The sequence below is a fragment of the Lucilia cuprina genome, chromosome 5, assembly GCF_022045245.1.
Source record: "Lucilia cuprina isolate Lc7/37 chromosome 5, ASM2204524v1, whole genome shotgun sequence".
NCBI lineage: Eukaryota > Metazoa > Arthropoda > Insecta > Diptera > Calliphoridae > Lucilia > Lucilia cuprina.
In genome coordinates this window covers 36,016,558-36,037,540 of record NC_060953.1, presented here as the reverse complement: position 1 = coordinate 36,037,540, position 20,983 = coordinate 36,016,558, and the positions used below count along the sequence as shown (strand labels likewise).

General features: G+C 31.1%; 1 protein-coding gene across 1 annotated transcript in view; it reads left to right on the top strand.

Moving 5' to 3' along the window:
* Window positions 1–20,983, top strand: part of LOC111685069 (homeobox protein caupolican-like) — a 118,838-nt gene that overhangs the window by 38,724 nt on the left and 59,131 nt on the right. The window contains exon 3 of the mRNA XM_046952902.1: window positions 20,779–20,888. Within this exon, the coding sequence (XP_046808858.1) occupies window positions 20,779–20,888 (110 nt within the window). The remainder of the gene's footprint in view (window positions 1–20,778; window positions 20,889–20,983) is intronic.

The following is a 20,983-nucleotide window of genomic DNA, read 5'->3' as shown; positions in this document are numbered from 1 at the left end:
GGGATTTGCTGTAATGGTGTTGTTATTATCATCTGAGTATTCAGAGTTGGAACCCTCACCTATATTTAAAGGCTGTGTACATCCTTCTCTTTCACCCCTATGTTGTACACTTGATGGCCAAGATACCCACCTCCGTAGTAGTATTTTGCTCACGATTGTAGGATAAAACCGACACGTAACTTGCAACTAGATCAAAACTTGCCGCTTGTACTTGGACCATAACTTTTATCTTTTTTTAATTTTCATGTTTGTTTTTTGTCTTGGTACGAGGGGAATATAATGATGGACAATCTGTCCTCCCTCAGCTTGAGTGAAAATAAAACTGGAGGAGGACAGATGGTCCATCACCACCTCTTATCCGACACCCAGGTACGCTCTCGGTAAAAAGGAAAAAATTCATCCCCTCCCCTATTAACGCTTAGGCTGTATCCGCGTTTAGTCTATACGATCAATACTGAAATTGTTTACTGTTCTCCATTGTTGAATTCCGTATATCCACATCGGATGACTTTGTAGTTGGAAGGCTTAGTTTGTAAATTGGAAGACTTCAATCTCATTTGAAACCTCTTAGCTTTAAATGTCCTAAGGTATGTGACGTAATCACACTATGGGATGCTCATATTGTTTGGAATCACTGGTGGACAGTTTTCTCGTCATGTGCTTACCATGAGTCTGAGTGCACCGTTTCCATGAGTCTGAGATATCGCCAGAATATAAGTAAAAGCAATGCACATTTTTCTCTCAGTGCCATTAAAGAACATTTTATATTACAATATTCATGTCAACAAGTTCTGCACTGCTATCATCACAAATATGACAATTCAGATCATATTGACTACATTGATTTAACAATTGACTATTTTAATTATTATGCAAATTAAAATGCAAAAAAATTAAATGAAAAAATTGTCATGATATTAAATAATGATGAGCATTATTTGTTAAATTCAATGAGGTTTTAAATTTCTCGAGTTCTTTACACATTTTTTTTTTTGAAATTTTATTTTAATACCACAACCATAATAAAAATAACAATAATACTAACAATAACAATAACAGTAACAATAAAAAAGCAAAAAACTTCAACAATAATGAAACAACTTTGGTAAAACAAATGCAATGCAAAATAACTACTAATTACAATAGCAATTTGTGACATTTACAATAATTGTTGTTATAACATGAGCACACATCAGTCTTCACAACAACAACAACAACAACAATAACTACAACAACAGTAATGACAACAGCGACAACAGACAACAACAATATGAAAAAAAGTGCCAGCAACAACAATATCAACAAATTGAATTAAGTAGCTAATAACAACAACTATAACAACAAAAGTAAACAGTAGTAGCTGCAAAAGTATGTAGTAGAAACGACTACAACAATAGTAGCCCTGTAGTACATGGAACTAGTTTTAGATAAATGGCTCTTTTTTTATTCAATTGGAATTTCAGAACATAAACTATTAAAACAAATATGTGAACGTCATTATTGGTAAATCACTCTCTGCATTACCACATGCTAATTATGTCACCAGCACCGTGTAGTAGAATGTCTCCTTAAAATATTTTGTACAGAAATATTAGATCAGTACTGCAGCTGGGAATTTTTATATATTAGACTTAATTTTAGTAAGAAACTATGCCAATTGTATACCGTATGCATTACTTTGTTTTAACATAGTAAATAGCAGTACTACTACTTTCTTATACTTTAGTGACACCATACACTATATATAATAAGCAAAAATGTTAATTAAAATCTATAAATATTGCAAGGTTTTCAGTTGTAGCTGCAGAAAGGTATGAGTGTTGATTGTATATTCATTGAAAGTGAAGAAGGTTGAAGATGTGTGTTTAAGGATGAACTTTTAATACCACATTTAAAATGCTCTCTGATGCATAAACTCGGTTGCACATTCTATTATAGAATAAAGAAATTAACTTAAAACTATTAAATGTTTGTTTTTATCTGCGATATCTTCGTGTTTAAAGTCTTAAAAGAGTTAAAACGTTATATTAAAATATACAACTAATAACTGTTTTGGTATTTGTTTTTCTAATAGTTGTAGTGCAACGGTTAAGAGATTGCTAAATACTGCGGTAAATAGTGTTTCTTATATTCCGGGGGCAAGTTTTGTACATGGGTATAACGGCCTATGTACAAACACTCTCGAGCTATCTTATCTCTGACCATTGCTGCTCTGATACTTAACTTTCGGGATTCAAAAACCTCAACCAAACGTTTATAACCACGCAGATGGGATGGTCTCTGTTAAGTCTGCAACAGGACCTACAAGCGTACCTATACCAATTGCGCTCAGTACTTGTTCATTCATATAGAGAGCACACTACAAAAAATCTGTTATGGACAATGATCATTCAATTGTATTACCTCTATAAGAAACCTTTTATCCATCGGTATTCAACCCAGCAGACGATTCAATTATAGGAGGAAAGTTTAGTATACCCTATATACACATAACACCAGCTAATTTCCAAAGCTTACAGTCACTCCTCTGTGGGGTATTTGTTATCTCAGCATGAATGATCATTCATGGATTATGGAGGAAAATTCAATGGTATTATCTCTATAAGAAACTATTTATCGATCAATATTCAACCCAGCAGACGACTCCTTCATCTGACCCACTCTTGGTACACGACTCTACATTCATCCCGTATCATACACATATAAAACCAGCTCATTTCCAAAGCTTAGTCCTATCTGTTGTATGACTGTTGTCTAAGCAACAGCACCGAATTTATCATGAATTATAGATTTTTCTGTGCATCAGTCGTTAGGTTTAAAACACAGCCACCACATGCAACACAGAGGGACAAGAGGTTCAAAAATCTGCCATGCTGGTCATTCTCTTTACGAGCATTCAGGTTTAAAACACAGCCACAACGTTCACCCCAAAGGGTATGTGATTCTATAATTCGACCCCATGTCAAATTATTCCAAGGAAAAGCCCAGGATACATTTGATCATCACCAGTCTATAATCTAACAGATTAAAGACACTGGTAGCTCCTACTTCCCCCAAGATTGCAATAACCAAGTTGATGGTCTTCCATCAAGATAACATGCTCCCGGGGGATGTATTTAAACGACAGCTAAACATAGGAGAAACTTATTTATGGTTTTAGCAAAAATAAGTATATGGACCCACCCCAACATAAGAAGAAAACCGAATAAATATTATTGAGATTCGGACTTAATGTATTGTCAAGGTCAGATTTGATTCGAAACTTGATCAAAGATTTTAATATCTAAATTCAGAATCAGAATTAAATAAAAATTTACAAAATGTACGTTCCTTTTGGGTGAAAGCAGGTGGATCCGATATTATTGCTCTTTAACCGAGAGAAGCATATTTTTTCTAAGAATTGAGCTGTGCTGAATTCGAATGGACCCAGAATGTCTACAACAAATCAGGTTTTTGATATATCTAATCCAAAATTTGAAAAGTCACCGTTTTGGCCCTATTCGGGACCTTATAATAATAAAGGTTCAATAGTATATTCATGAAAAATGAGAAGTATAGATACTGTCGGTCGATTAATTTTAGAAATTTCATAACTGATTTTAGAACCAAGTTATTAAATCAGCAACAATATGGGAAAAAAGGGAATTTTTCAAACGGTATGTTTCGATATTTCGAAACTTGATGATAAACTTTGAGATCAGTATGTTTTTCTAAAGGATTGAGCTGCCTTTAGAAAAACATACTTTTAGTCTTTAGATCTTGATCGACAGAAGAAACACAGCTCAAATGATCCACTATTAACTCTTGTAGAATATTCTAAATTCTTAATTTTCTTGTTTCACACTAAAGATTAATGACAGGAATTTTTAAAGGCAAGTTATTAAGAACCTTTTGATTGAACGTACACCAGGTCTGCCCCATATAAAAGTTATACTTTGATTAAACGAAAAGCATGTATTGCCCCAATCTAAAAGAGTACAGACTAAGATAATTTCGCTTCGAATAGATTGCTCCAAATCGATGAAAACTAACGAAAAGAAATATTACCGAAACTAATACGACTTTAAGCTAATGCAAGGTAGACTTCAGTTGCTGTGGGGCTACAAATCTCAAGAGAAAACGCGATATGCATTTCTGCTATGACGTATATACATTTGACGTGTATTTTTTAATTCCTTTTGAGATCTGTCAACTAATTTGTTTTTATTCTAAAGTACAGACAAGTAATGTTTTGTTTTGGTTTTTGAGTGAATAGTAAATGCAAATTCACAAAAACCGCATCCCCATTGACATCAGCATGAACATTACGCCAACAATGACAGTTATATGAAGCAACAACAACAATAAAAATAACAAAAACAACAATTATAAACTAAAAGTGTAATACAATAAAATACTAGTGTCTTAGCATAGAAAATACAAATATAAGATATACACTCAGACATAACCCAGCAAATAGTTTGAGAATTAATTTAAAATCTATTAACAAAATCTTGTAAACTTTGTAGCTAAAAAAATATGCATTTCAAAATGTAATAAGGGAATTCCCAGTGCAAATTCTTTACTCCACTTAATATTGTTTGTTGGGTATAAAACGTCAAAAAATAGCATACCAATACAACATGTTTTAATTGCAAAGCAACAAAAACAAAATGAACAAATATTCGAACTGAGAGAAAATGAAATTGTACTTATTTACGAAATTATTAAGCACCAGTGAACACACACGCTTATTACAAAAGAAAAAATAATACAAAACAGAAAATGTTAAATGTTTAAAAAGAACACAATATAACAAAAATGGTAATAAAAATGAAACCACAGAATGAGAAACAAGGTTAATTTGTATGTGGTCACACGGCGAGAGAGAATAATGGGGGCCAAAATAAAACTAGAAAACTATTCTGACGCAATGGTTTAAATAAAAGAAGCTCGAAATGCATGTCTGTATGAAAGAACTAGAAAATGTCATTTAAAATGGTACTTTTTTACATTGAGATTTCGCACCTTTTGTGAACGCTGATTTTCACCAAACTTTACAACATGATTTCTGAATAGAAATCTGTTCATAGATAAATTTGATCATGTTTGTTGCAATTTTGAAACTAATTGCTAAATTTAACCAAAATCAATTGCGTTCGCTTTCGATTTTGCAAATTTAAATTGCAACCACTTACATATTAACAAACCATTCAATGACAACTACATATAGTTCTGATTACATATAAGTAATCAAATAACCTTCTCCTCAAAGCTAAAGAAACTGTATACACTTTTCATACCAATTGCATTGACGACTAGTTGTAAGTAATTGGTTACAATGATATTACTCTGTTTAAATAACGATTTTAGCATTTTAAGCCCTTTCTTGGTAATGCCTTACAGTTACAATCACTTATTTATTAACACACTTTTCAATGACTACTTCAAATCGTCCAGATTACATAGAAGAAGTCTAGTAAAGACTTATTAATAATGTGTTTTATAAATACTTTCTAATTCATTACTTTCTCGAATTACTTGTAAGCGATTGTGGTATGTACTTGCCTCTAATGATATATCCGTATAAAATAACAAGTTCAAATGCTACATTTTAGACTTAGCCTTTTACACTCAGTTGGTAATAGATGTTTGTGTTGGGTATGTATGTTTATATGTATCTTCTTCTAAATAGATACATACAAATGAATGTGTGCGAAATTGCTGGACCGATTTTTCACATGAAATTTTAACAATGGAAAGAACATACTTCAATATTTTAATCTGGCAAGATACCAACCTCGGAATATCAACCGAGGGTTGATAATCCTTATACGGTTTAAATATTACTATTCATATATGTAAGAAACTATTACAGCTTTGACATCCATGTAAACATTTGGTCTAAAATTGGCGGACTAGATTTTTGGGGCCTGTTACTTCCCATATAAATTAAAAAATGTATTTATCAAGATAACTATTGTAGATAGATTCTTAAAATTATGTAGGAAGAACTTTGACATAAATTTGAATATTTCGGAAAAAATGGGCGGACTTTTATTAGGAAGACTTGGTACACATGAATTTAGCACAAAAATGAGTGTATCTTGCATGAAGATCTCTTATATTTCGATAATAAATTGGCGGATTTTCATTGGGGGCTTGGTATCTTTGGTACTACGTTCGGCGGGTTCAAACACAAAGAATAAATATAGCAAAAATGTACGCTTGTACTTGCCTAACCGACACACATACAATAGATAAGACAATCAATTACATTAGTATGGTTATTTGTATATAAGTAGAAATTATCACTGTTTAAGAGGTTAAAGGTAACTGGCACTAAACAAAAATAACAAGAACGATCGGTAAGTATCGAATATATGTTACCCTAAATTTAATAGATTTTTTTAAAACCAACTGATCTAGAACTATATGCTTCAGATTAATGGTAGCCCGAATTATAAAGATATGTAAATATGTATTTTACAATTAGGAACAATTATAAGTTATTTTAAATTACTAATGCGAGCAAACCCCCACATATTACAACCAAATTGAACAACTAACTTAAAATGCCATTCGATTATTTTCTTTTCTATTCTATTAATAGGTTTAACTTAGTTTACTTACACGAGTATGCATTTAGTGCGTATTCGTTTGTTTGTATGTTTGCAGCTAGTTTTCCAGTATTGTTTACAAGAAGCCCCTGTAGTTGTCAACCAAATAAAATTTCCGGTCAGACATAACCTTGAAATATGATTTATCACAATACATTCAACTGTAACCAAGCAAAACTGTTTGCAAAAAAACAAAAAAATATGTAGAAAATACTCATGTATAAACTGCAATATGATAATGAAAAAAGAAAATTAATGATAATTTTCAATAAGAACATTTTTAAAATCAGAGAAATTGTGAAAACGAAATTGGCGGGACTTCAGTAATTGATGATTTTATGGTGTTGTGATATAATTTCGTGGACTAGACTTAAGACTAGACTATAGACTAGACTATATACTACACTATATACTAGACTATAGACTGGACTACAGACAAGACTATAGGATAGACTTTATATTAGACAATTAACTGGAATATAAACTACACTATATACTAGACTATAGACTAGACCATAGACTAGTCTATAGACTAGACTATAAACTAGACCATAGACTAGACTATAGACTATAGACTAGACTATAGACTAGACTATAAACTAGACTATAGACTAGACTATAGACTAGACTATAGACTAGACTATAGACTAGACTATAGACTAGACTATAGACTAGACTATAGACTAGACTATAGACTAGACTATAAACTAGACTATAGACTAGACGCTATATTCGTATTTTTAAAGAAGTTATGACAGTTAAAGCTGCTTTTCGAGGGGCTACTTTTATGGGAGCTATCCCAAAACGTGGACCGATATTGCTCATTTTCAATACGAAACAAACTTTACATAAAAGAAATATTGATGTGAAATTTCAACCCTCTAGCTCTTTCCATTCGTACTCTATCGTGCTTTCAACAGACATTCATTCAGACGGACCGACAGACATGGTTAGATCGACTTAGAATTTAATGAGAACCCAGAGTATATATGTTGTATGTCTATGACCAATATTTCGATGTGTTACAAACGGAATGACAAAATCAATATACCCACATCATTTTTGATGGTGGGTATAACAAAATAATTTACGATCCATTTGCACGTCATAACTTGAATAATTCCCTTTAAATTAAACTCATAAATACTCCCAAAAAATGTACATGTGTCCTTTTTAATCAAAAAACTTGAAACAAATTGCAGTAGAAATTAAACAAAACTTAATTAATTAATATTTGAGTGCACCTCTAATTTACGCTATTTAAATAAATAAACGTAAATACAAGTAAATTAAGTAGAAACATATTGAGATGGTACGACGGAACTCGTAAAAATGTACGGGAATAAATTCAATGTGTTAAAGGGGCGAATCGCTAAAATTGGGCGGACGGAATAGAATTTATCTTATAAAAACTTTTTAATACATTTAATTTACACAGTTACTTCGCACACATGCAACTTTAGTTTTTTTCATCTGGTTTAAAACGAACTTGGCTTGCAGCAAAATTTGTTGCAAGCAGGCAGCAGACAGTTGGTTGAATGCGTAACCAGCCGCATACAAATACAGACAATTATATACTATCATAATTAAATAAATACATATTAAAGAAAAAAGTATGTTGCAAGTAGCTAAAGAAAATATTTTATTTAAGTGCATCGTCATCATCATCATAATATTTCTCTATGCAGCCAGTACTGTTATCGTCCTATCATAATGAGTTGGAACTAAAATGGAATAGAATTATTACAACAATTTCTTTAGCCAGTTTCGTGTACTTTAAATGGAAAAAAATAAATAAAATAAACTAAAATAAAATTAATAAAGAATACAAACAACAAAAATACGCCTCTTTTATTTTCCAGTATTTAGCAACTGAAAATAACTTTTTTCACTTTATTTTTAATTTATGACTTTGTGCTGATTAAGGATTTTAATTAAATGAAAATTTGCAAGTTTTTGCAATTATTCACGTTTTTCTTCTCTTTATGAGCAAAAAAAAAAATAAAATAAAAATGATGGCAAACAGCAGCAGTAGCAGTTAAAGTAGTGCCAGAATGTTGAATGATAATAAGTTCGTTCTTAAGCATCAACAATCAAGCACCCAAATGTATATGAGCGTGTGTGTGTGCGCGCAACATTCGTATCCGAACGTATGAAATTGTAAATGTGCGTGCGTCAATGCAGTTTGGCTGGCTGTAAATGCAACAACGTGAAAATGCACCAAATGATGAAAAACTCAATTCTGGTTTGATGAAAACTTAATTGAAGAATTTTCCACTAAAAGCTTTACAATCAAAGTGTTTTAATTTAAAACTAACTGAAGTTTTTTCCTCTTTCACATTCGACTGGGTCGCATTTAACATTTTCATTAATGTTAAAGGGTTACTCATTAGTTTATTTTTCTTAGATATTGTTTCTTTTTCTTCCTTCAAATCTTTAACGAATATATTCATCTGTATCCAATTACTATAACATGTGGCGTGTTTAAACTCCCTTTCAACAGCCGTTTATATCTATCGGAATGATCCATGTTATATGTTCAATGGGTATCAAATTGCTGCAGCAACTATGCTGTATATTGCAGTGAAGTAATTTTTGCCGACATTGCTGATCTGTCAATGCCAGAAATCAACTAAGTCCCAAGTTGCAGCTCTTGTTGTTATTGACATCTTTGGAACTTCTTTGGACTGCGGAAGTAGTAAGAGAGATTTGTCCTTGATATATATACTAAAATAATACATGTTCAACTTAACGAGAAAAACAAAACCCTAACTACTTTTTTTCAAATATGTACGAGAATTTCCTTCATAATACGAAATCAAATCTTAGAAAACAATTAACTCTCATGAATTATATGGAGAGTATGCGGGTAGTAGTTTCAGTATGTTTAAGGTTCGATCTCTCTCTCTCTCTTTAACCTATGTAGAATAACATCAATGACTTAGTCCAGATCCGACCAACATTGTTAAACCTTCGTAATCGTTTGAAGACGAGACGAAGCTATCAAGCTTATCATGGCGGGAGAGAAATCAAATGCCTGAAAAGGGTTTTTGGTAACGCAATCAACATTGTTCTAAACAGCCACACCAGAAGCAGGGATAGCTGCATACTTAACTTTCCCTTGTTATTACGTGGATTATTGATATGTTCATAAAGTTCGGATTGTATACCGCAATGAAAAAACCTATGAAAAAGGATAATAATGTCCTGACATTTGGTTGGCTTCTGAATCGCTACTTAAACACTCATATCTATACTCTTTTCTAAGCTGAAGAGTCTATCTCTACATTATAAAGTTATCAAAGTCGATTAGAAGACATCTTGACGAGAGAAGAATCGAATAACTTTAAAGGTTTTTACTTCAATCTCTGAATAACAAGTATCATAGTAATCTTTAAAGCAGAGGATGACTTGAATTGGCGATACTGTAACATTCCGACATCACTTCACCTGTCTCGTTGATCCGTAAACAATGTTATATCAGTTCGTCACAAAATATTTTGTAAATCAAATTTACCCTCTTTTAGAGAACTCACTTTCTGGCCACGTTCGGTTAAGATTTATACACTGAAAATAATCCATGCTCAACTTTATGAAAAAAAAAATTTCGTAACTTCTATTTTCGTAATATTTACAAAAATTTCGTGTATAATACGAAATATTATTTAATACAACCCTTTTCTGTTTTTACGAAAGTACGAAAACCTTTCGTAATATTTATACCCTACACCACTTTAGTGGGGAGGGTATAATGGGTTTGTGCTGATGTTTGTAACATCCAAAAATATATATTAAAATCGGTCCATTATTTCGACTAGCCTCCATACAACCGTACCCCCCAAATCTATTATGTTAACAAATGTCGACAAAACTTAGTTTTATAGAACTTAGAATGACACTACCGATTTTTGTAATGATAATATTGGAGAAGACTTAGCTTCCCCTACCAACATTTTTAAGAATAGGGCCATATTTTGCCCTACTTCCCTTTGAGCCCTCTTAAAAAATCTCTTTTTTTGTCAAAAAAAAACGTAAAAATATTCCGAAATAAAGTTAAAAAAAACAAACCAAATGCTTTATTTTTTAAATAATTCCCTTTTTTTAACATACATACTAAAAAAAATTGAAAAATCGTGTGGAGAATAATTTTGAACTAAAATTAGAAAATTTATTTTAAAATGAACAAAAAGAAATTAATATTTCGTAAATTTTACCATATTTATTCAAAATTCCCTTTTTTCAATTTATGTAAATAATTTTTTTTCAAGAATATTTTGCATTATACTAAAATATTTCGTACAATTTCGTATATTTTACGAAAGAATTTCGTGATGCGAAACAACGAACGATTCGTACAATGTACAGTTTTCGAAAATGTTAGGCATGTATTTTTTTTCAGTGTATGAATGATCCAGCACCGATGAGTTTCATAAAGAGTTTCAAAAGTAAAGAGAATATTTTCTCTCCTTTCTCTTGTACTCCAGATTTCGAAATATTGCTTTTCTTTATGTGTTAGGCGTAGTATCATAGTGATCCAACTTTAATAATAGACTTGCTTTCATTTTCTGATTGTAAGTAAAACAATAAATGATGGCAAGGAAGATTAGCTTCCTTTATTGTCTTAAGTGAGACACAATTAAGAGGACTAAATACTCAATAACAAGAAGTGACTAATTTTGCTTAATATAAAGATTAGGATTTCACAAACTGTTTTACTTTTGGACTGTTGTTATTGTATCAGCTCGACCGTGTCCGATAGTTATTCCTGAAAAAAAACATTTGTTTGATATGACTCTGGTTATTCCGAAACTGAAAAACAATTGTCAGGATTTGTACATAATACAATAATGGATCCAGATACATCAGATTATTCAAATAAGTCCAAATATGTATATGTATATGTTTCCGTATTTTTTTGGTTCTTCCCAGCAGTTGATGTGTAAAAAATTACGCACATAATTATCAAATCAAACGATTGTTTTTAAAGCTTATTAGCATAAGCTTTAAAAACAATCGTCCATGTTACACATTTTGCACCTTCGTCAAACAATGAAATATATATATATATTACTTAAATATTAAATATAACCATTCTAGGGGCTTATTAGAAAAAACATGCATATGAACTGTTTGTAAATCAGCCAGTCTGATGTTAAATTCTCTCTGTATGAATGAATACTTATTATAACCCTAACTGTTCAGAAGCTTAAAACTACATAATGATAGGTACGCATGTTGGTAATAACAACATCATCGTAAACTACTTAATAATCCAACAGTTCCTGGAATCGATAGCGACTATTGACTTCAGTACTAGATATATAATGGTTAAAAAATGCAAAGTTTTTTAATTATGAATTACTTAGTTTAATTAAAGTGATATTTGACTACCAGCTGAATTACTTAGGACGCATTTAGTAAGCAATTGTTTGTGCTTTTTATCAGAATGAGCTGATATGTGTTAAAACTGATACATTAGTTTCCTCTAAAGCTGCTGACAAGAAAAAGAGCTTTTTACATGTGTATATATGTATGTATATACAACAATAAATACATTTAGACGTGTTCCACATCTAGGTTCTTATGCTAGTTATTGCTTTATGTATGTTCTGAATAATAAAATAAAGATAATTGCTGTAAGCATAATGCGTATGTTTGGCTAGAAGGGGACCATGTAAGATACACGGTTTTATAAGAAAATAATTAATAAAAAACCTAATAACTGGCGCTTCATGTTTTCATGTTCTAGTTGTATTTGCAATGTGAAATTAACGCAATTTGATTAAATTGTGAACAAACAATTGAGAAATAATGTTTGTACCTAATTGTTGTAAATAGTACTTTTGATTTTGTACAGAGTCAACAAAAAGGAGATATCACATTTGAAGTGCCATTCACATGCATCCAACTTAGCGTAAAGTCTAGTATGTAGTCTTGTTATTAGTATTGTCTTAGGTCTAGTGTATGTCTATAGTCTAGTCCATAGTTTAGTATATATTCTAGTCTATAGTATAGTCTATATTCTAGTATATAGTCTATAGTCTAGTCGATAGTCTACTCTATATTCTAGTCTATAGTCTAGTCTATAGTCTAGTATATAGTCTAGTCTATAGTCTAGTCTATAGTCTACTCTATAGTCTAGTCTATAGCCTAGACTATAGTCTAGTCTATAGTCTAGACTATAGTCTGGTCTATAGTCTAGTATATAGTCTAGTCTATAGTCTAGTCTATAGTATCGTCTATAGTCTAGTTATAGTCTAGCCTATAGTCTAGTCCATAGTCTAGTCTATAGTCTACTCTATATTCTAGTCTATAGTCTACTCTATAGTCTAGTCTATAGTCTAGAATATAGTCTAGTCTATAGTATAGTATATAGTCTAGTCTATAGTCTAGTCTATAGTCTAGTCTATGGTCTAGTCTATAGTCTAGTGTATAGTCTAGTCTATAGTCTATTCTATAGTCTAGTCTATAGTCTAGTCTATAGTCTAGTCTATAGTCTAGTCTATAGTCTAGTCTATAGTCTAGTCTATAGTCTAGTCTATAGTCTAGTCTATAGTCTAGTCTATAGTCTAGTCTATAGTCTAGTCTGTAGTCTAGTCTATAGTCTAGTCTATAGTCTAGTCTTTAGTCTAATCTATAGTCTTGTATATAAGTAGTCTGGTCCATAGTCTAGTAAATACTCTATTATATAGTCTAGTCTATGGTCTAGTCTTTAGTGTAGTCTATAGTCTAGTCTATGGTCTAGTGTATAGTGTTGTCTATAGTCTAGTCTATAGATTGAAATATACTCAATTCTCAATTTACTGAATAGAAAAATCTTGTTGAGATGTTGAAACTGAAACAAGCTGTCATAAATAATATTAATAAAAAAATATAATTTGTTATCTGTGAACATATTTTATTCTCACGTTTTATTAACAATCTGCACGCTACACTAGAAGTTAATACTTCTTGAAATGTTGGTTTATTTAGTTAATCGTCTACAACTCGTATTTGTTCTTAATATAGCTTAGCACAGTTTCACACTACTTGCTAAAGTTATTTCTATTTTATTTGTACTATTTAATTCCTTCGGATCCACTGTATTTTATTGTAATAGGTACATGTAGAAGATAAAAGTATATGATTTATTTAACAATGTACATAATATTTGTGTAATATATGGACGTAGAAATAAAGAAACTTAACGCATATGGTACGTGTATGTTGGTTGTTAGACGACAGGTGATGATGGAAAAGAAATTTCTTTATTTTTAAGAGAAATATTCTTCAGAAACTTTTGGAGTAAACAACGAGGTTAAAATGGTATAAAAGAAGTCATTATATATGAAATCGGATATTGTCCTAGTATATCGCATAGATCAAGCTATATTCTGAATTCAGAATATCCAAGAAGATTGGATAAATGTGGTAGGTTAGTAACTTTAATTCTTAATGTATTTGGAGGATAGATTAAGGTTCTTTCAAAAATTGCTATTTATAAACACTTTGGTGTTAATTTGATATCAGGCGTGTATATTTTTTCCACACATTCCTACAACTTGCAATGAATTTGAAAACACCTAGGATCCAAACTTGTGAAACTTATTTCCAGAGACAGAATTATTTGCAAAAATTTCATTCATCAGTCAAATATCTGAAGTGGAATACTTAATATGTACTTTTCTCGCAGAATTACTATTTAAAAATCGAAACATTAATAATCATCACTGCTTCACGTTATACCTTCGACAACCTTCAATTATACAGATTTAGATTGTTTACAAATACTCAGTTTCCGCAATGATTCTATTAAAGATGATTAAAAAACAACAAATTAACTATGAACTTCTAGTCATAAATTAATAAATATTATTCCGCCCCACAATTATGTTTTATTGTGATTTTTGTCAGAGACAATTCAATTCATTTGTTAAATGAATGAATAAACTTTTCAACAATTACAAATCGTAATTGTATTTATTTATGAACGGAACAGAATTAAAAGCAAAATACTCGAACGTAGTAATTTTTTATAATTTAAGTAACTGCTTAAGTAAGTGTGTATGTATGTACGTATTAAAGTGCATAAAAACTTAATTATGTTTTCATTTTGCCACAACAATTAATCAAATGCACTTGAGAGTGGGAATAGCAAAATAAAAATCTAGTGCCTCGTTAACAACATGTTTCACACAATCGTACAGAAAACTATTATATATGTATATATATATATATATTTTTTTCACTATTTGCCACTCAAAGGCAAAAGTGGAAATAAAAAATACCTGCTTAAATAACAAATTATTATTATGTTTAAAACAATTAAAAAAGCTTAAAACCTTTTTGTGTGTACGTTTTTTATTTGTTCATTTTTCTATTTGTTTTTTATTTCATAATTTATATAATTCTTAATACAGGAATGTCTGTCTGCCACTGTTTGTGGGTAGTTATTGCCCCCTTTGCAGCAATTGCAATTAATGAATGAATGAATGTCTTTATGCATTTTGTTTGAATATAATTGCCAAAGGTAAATGAAGTAACATATTCAACGCAAATAAAGAAATTATTAAGGAATTTTTTTCGCTTCATGTTATTTATTTGCCTTTGGAATTTGTTAATTTCTTTATATTTCATTTCCATTTAGTTTTCTATGGACTTTCGCAAAAGAATTCTAGTTAAACATGAAAATTCCTTACACCTTTTTTCAAACGATTACAATTTTCAATTGTGGTGTATGTGTGTGTTAATGGGTGAGAGACATTAGTAATTTCTGTAAAATGTTTTAAATGAAAACTTTATGCGGAAGCTTTGACTCTATATTAATATTTCCGGATTAAAAGTTTTTTCATGCTAGAAAATTTTCGGGAAGAGATAGGATCTTGGCAATAGTATCGCCATACTATTGAAATATTGGTCGGAATTAACCTAACCGGATTCTAATATAATATGTTCGTAGTTCTCTATGTTAGTCCGTTTGGCTTGGGTTCGATCGATAGTGTGGATTAATTTTTTCCAAACTATTTGCTACTAATTATAACTATCTAACTATCTAACTAACTAACTAACTAACTAACTAACTAACTAACTAACTAACTAACTAACTAACTAACTAACTAACTAACTAACTAACTAACTAACTAACTAACTAACTAACTAACTAACTAACTAACTAACTAACTAACTAACTAACTAACTAACTAACTAACTAACTAACTAACTAGCCCTAGGCCCTGTTGCTTCGGCAACAGCACCAAGAAACGTATTTTGTAGTACGAAATACCCAGCCAATAAATCTGGATCTCTATTTAAGTCGAGATAGTGTGACAAAGGATGTAGGAGATTCCAAAGTCAATTTGTCCCGACAAGTTGAGAGACATGTCTCAAACAAGTCGCGTAGCGGGAAACAATATGCATCCTGTTGAGAAAGCAAAACCAGAGATCTTCCTTAAACTTACTTTCTTTTTCCGAGAATATGGGAGAGATCCGACAAGCCAGGACAAGTCCTGCGGGCAACAGGCCAGTCGTAGTGTCTGATTATATGATACTCTGGTTTGACTCTATGTCAAATCATTTCAAGGAAAGGCCTAGAATACATTTGACATCTGCAGTTAATAGCACCGGCAGACTAGAGGTCAAGGAACCTTGATATCATAGAGGGCGCCTATGACTCCAACATCCTTTACTGGCTGAAACCCAAAATTCAATGTATCTGCCCCAAATTTCATTGGTTAATAACTGATCCTAGCAAACATAAATAACAGGCCGGTATGTTAGATGGTAGTGTGCTATCCCCTAGGGCTTGTAGGTTCAATTCTCACCAGGGTTTGCTACACCGCAACGTTAACCCTGTTTGGTATATTAAGTTAGAATATAATTTGTAATTGTATTGTAATGAACAAATAAATAAATCACAGAAAATCGGTTTTTTCTATAAATCGTTGAAAAATTAATAATATTATAATACAACACAAACTATAAAGAACTTTCTATTCACTTTCTTGTCCTAATTCTGAATTTTTATAAAAGAAAGAAATTACTTTTTCACTCACCCCCCAAACAATGCCAGATTAAGCGCCTTTTTTTAATTCAACTATAATTGCGATCAAGTATTTTTTAATGAGCATTTAACTGCTACTCGTAGCAGTATTTTCATTTTTACTGCTTCAAGTGTAAGTAGTTTTTCGTGTGTAGCATGTGCTATTTTGTAGACGAACTTTTGGCGGTGCCAACGAATGAATAACTTAATTATAGTTAAATTATTTTATTTCTATTCAAGAAGAAAAAATAAACAACAAATATATAGAAAAAAATAGCTAAAGCACTAAGTTTTATGCGCTTATTAAATGGCAAACAAATGAGTGAATGGCAAGAGCAATTGAATTAAAATGTTAGATTTGTAGACATGAAACTGTGTAACCTTTTACTAAGTGCCTCATAAATATTATGTGGCCACCACTTCAACATTTATACAGCTGAATTCATATTTATTTATTTATTTTTAAGGTAATTATTGTAATATTTGTTTTACATTTGTTCCTTTATTTTATTTTTTTGTTTAAGCATAAGTAGGTTTTTTTTTGTAGAAAATTTCTTGCGTTCAGTTAATGACACCAGTAGTTTTGTTTTACTATTTTAAAGGAAGCAGTCAGTTGTGTGTTAAAACGTTGCAAGTAATTTGTATCGGGGCCATAAACTGAGAGGCGTTTCTATGATTCAACTACCGTTTGTAGTTAAATAACTGAATATTATAAACGGAAAATATTGTGAAATCATGAATTTTGCATAAAACATGAAATTATGCATGACGTTTGATTTACATCGGTTATATTTAATTTAATTGATAAAAAAAAAATAAATTATAAATTTGTTGCAGTCAGTGTTATAGAAAAATCTTTCTTTGTAGCAACTAACGAAGTAATTCATTTTAAAAGTACAAGTGTAATACAGCAATTTGATTGCTTTTCGAATTCGAATAATTTTGTGATTCATGTTCTGTTACACATTTTAGCAGAATCGAAATATTTCAGAAATTAGCTAATTTAATCGATTATGTTTTTATTAAAAGTATTTGTACTTATCTGAAACGTTGAGTCCAGAAATGAAATCGGGATCTCGGTGGAAATACTCCATCCTTTATACATTTCTTAAATAGTATCACAAACAGCTGTTGTGAATATTTTAAAGTCCTTCTTAATGCTTTGGTTGCAGCCACTAATTTAATGCACTACTTCGTATAACTGTTCTAAGTTATGCGTTGTCGTGGCCCCCGGTAGGTTAGTGGTTAGTGTTCTAGTCTGGTAGACCGGAGGTGGTGGGTTCGATTCCCACCCGTGGCACTAGTTAACGAGCGCACAACAGGCCCGATAGAGGCCTAGGTGTATTTCTTCGGATTTGATGTGTATACATCCTCCTTTCAAACTAACTAACTAACTAACTAACTATGCGTTGTCTTCATTAAACGCGTGCTTTCGGTTTACCTCAGAGTGAGGTTATGTTTTTAACTGGTGAAGACCATAAAATACTCACGATATAACCTGGTGGAGACCATTAAAACTCTGAAACTTATTTCTGGTGGAGACCAATAATACTTTTGATAAAATTAAGTCCGGATGCCCCAACTTCCTGTCGTTTGGTGGGGTTTTCTCTGGACAAACGTGCTTTGATTGTAATTATGTCCCGAGTGTTGACTCACTTTCCACTGCATATCCTTGACGACCTCCCATCTTAGTGTTACTGTAACCGAGGCCTGCTTACATAACCTCTAGTCCGCCGGGACTTACCACAGAGTATACTTCTTAGCTTATTTGAAAGAATGCTGGCGAATTTCCGAATTTTTATACAAGTAACAAAATTAAATCTCCTTCTTTGACAGATTATTGTTCGGGGGGTTTCTCTGCTCATACCAGAACAGTGCCTTATTTGATGGTTTCGTATTTAGGTCTACCGAATGCGTCTCTATGTGTTCTCGACGATTTTTTTTTCATATCAGAATTTAAGCGACTACACAGTGGGAAAAAAGATGTTGTATAAGTATGTACGGTTAGTTGTCAAATCAACAACAAAAATATAAAATATACGTTAGCAAATCAACAAAAAATAATAATAGGTTACTAAAGTGATAACGCTATGTTGTCGAAATGTCAACGATTCGTTGTTGCAATTACATTGGTGGTTGTCAAAATGATAACTGGGTGTTATTTAGATTTTATATACATCCGTTAGATATTATTTAGATTTCATACCAATCCCTTTTGTACACGTTAACAAACATGATAAGCTCACTTTTAACAACGGATTGTATAAATTTTGGTGCTTCTCTGTCGTCATTTTCCGCTGTGTATGTTCAAAAATTAACACCTGCGTGTTCTTTGCAAGGCACAAAAAGGTAATGGTGATCCGTTGCTAGCTAACACTGTGATTGCAAAAGTAACACCTTTAATATTTTTATTTTTTTAATTTTAATTTTTCAACAACATCTAATGCTTTCAGAGAGTTTTCCCTTTTGCTTGCGTGGATCCGCGCCTGTTCTGGATCAAAGATCATATATATATATAAAGTCTAGACCATAATTGTGAACTATAGTTAAGCTCATACATTGATTTAGTTATGATCTACGCTTTAATCTAAGTCATGGTCTAAAATATCATCTACTTAGTCTAGAGTAAAACTATTTATAGTCTAGTCTATAGTTCGGATTCTAGTCTGTGCTAAATTGTAGTCAATATTTTATAGTATAGAATGTGGACTAGCTGGCACTTTCACATAACATACTAGTGAAGACTAAAGTCGAATCTAGAGTTTAAAAATATAGATTATACATAAACTGAACTATAGTCTAGACTATGAACTGGTTGATAAATCGTTATATATGATTCATGTCTTAATCAATACGAGTAAGTACTTTTACGAGACAACAATAGAATTTTCATATTGAAATGCAAATATATAGTATATACGGTACATTTCCCACACCAAGAACGTATAAAATCTGTAATAACAATATGTTACAAAACGAATAATAAAATTATTATACACCTCCTATTATGTAGTGGGTGTTCAATAAACAATAAATTAAATAACGAATATAAATATCATTCGCAAATGCATATTTTAAATTTTGCATGTTTTTGTTTAAAAAAAAAATATTTTATTTCCATATTTAAAAACCAATAAAAAATATAAATTTTATTTGTTATATTTAATTTTATTGTTAAAATAAAACATAGACGAATGCAAAAGAAAAAAATATTTTCAAATGTGCAACAGCTCATAAAAAAGCAGTTAATTACAATTTTATGCAAATTTATCTAAAAATATAAAAAATATATTTTTTGTTTATTTTTTCAGTTTTTTTTCTAGTTTGTATTGAAAATTAAGAAAAAACAGGTACATTAAAATAATTATACATGTTTCGACTCGTGTTTAGAAAATTTTATTTTATATATATATTTTTTGTCTTTCGTTTCAAAAAGTAGTAAACTTTGTAAGCAAAAATTAACGATTGCTTTTGGTTTAGTTGGTTTTGCTTGGTTCAGGTAAAATGCTCCGTTGTATAAATTGGCAGCACTAGCGGTTGGTGATTTGTTCTGACATTTGCTGTCGATTACTTAGATGTGGAGTTAACATGGAAATCTGTTTGTTATTTTTTTACCATTTTCGTTAGATTTGTATAAGCAAGAAAATTTGTTTTCTGTTTTGCTTAGAACTGCAAACAGTGGGATTTTTCGAGTTGATTTTAAAGAGTTTTATTAAATATTTTATTATTTTACTATAAAAGTTTTACCTCTGATACTATTGCTGCCACTGTAACTCTACAAATTACTTTAAAGGGGTTCATTTCAAAACTATACAAAACTAGTATTTAAAATTTTTTATCAGAAAATATCACGAAGACTGCAAAAAAACAATCTTTTAAAAACAAATTACGGTTGTTTGTAAACTGCATGTTCACATAAATGCTTATTGTGGGTTAATTTTGTGTAATATAATAAACTAAACTAAAAACATATCTTCGTGTTGCTGCCACATGATGATTTGTCAAAAAATGTTTTCAAGAAATCATTAATTTTATGCAAATTAACTTAAAACCAGCTTTATTTCTCATTATAATTTATGTTAATGTCTTTAATTATAAGTCGCAAAATCTGATATCAATTTCCGTTTATGTTGCATTCATTTTGTATTTTTCCTTTAACAGACAACCCCCTATGCCTTAAAAGATACTGCAAGCAGTGCGGCCGCCTGGACTACGACGCCGTTGCAGCCATCGAGTTATTATACGTATGATCCAACATTTGGTGCGTGCGGGTAAGTTAAAATGTAAGTTTAAAAGAATGAGTGAAAAAGAGTTTAAAATTAATGCTTTCAAAAAAAAAAAAGAAGAGAAGTTTAGGCAAATATTC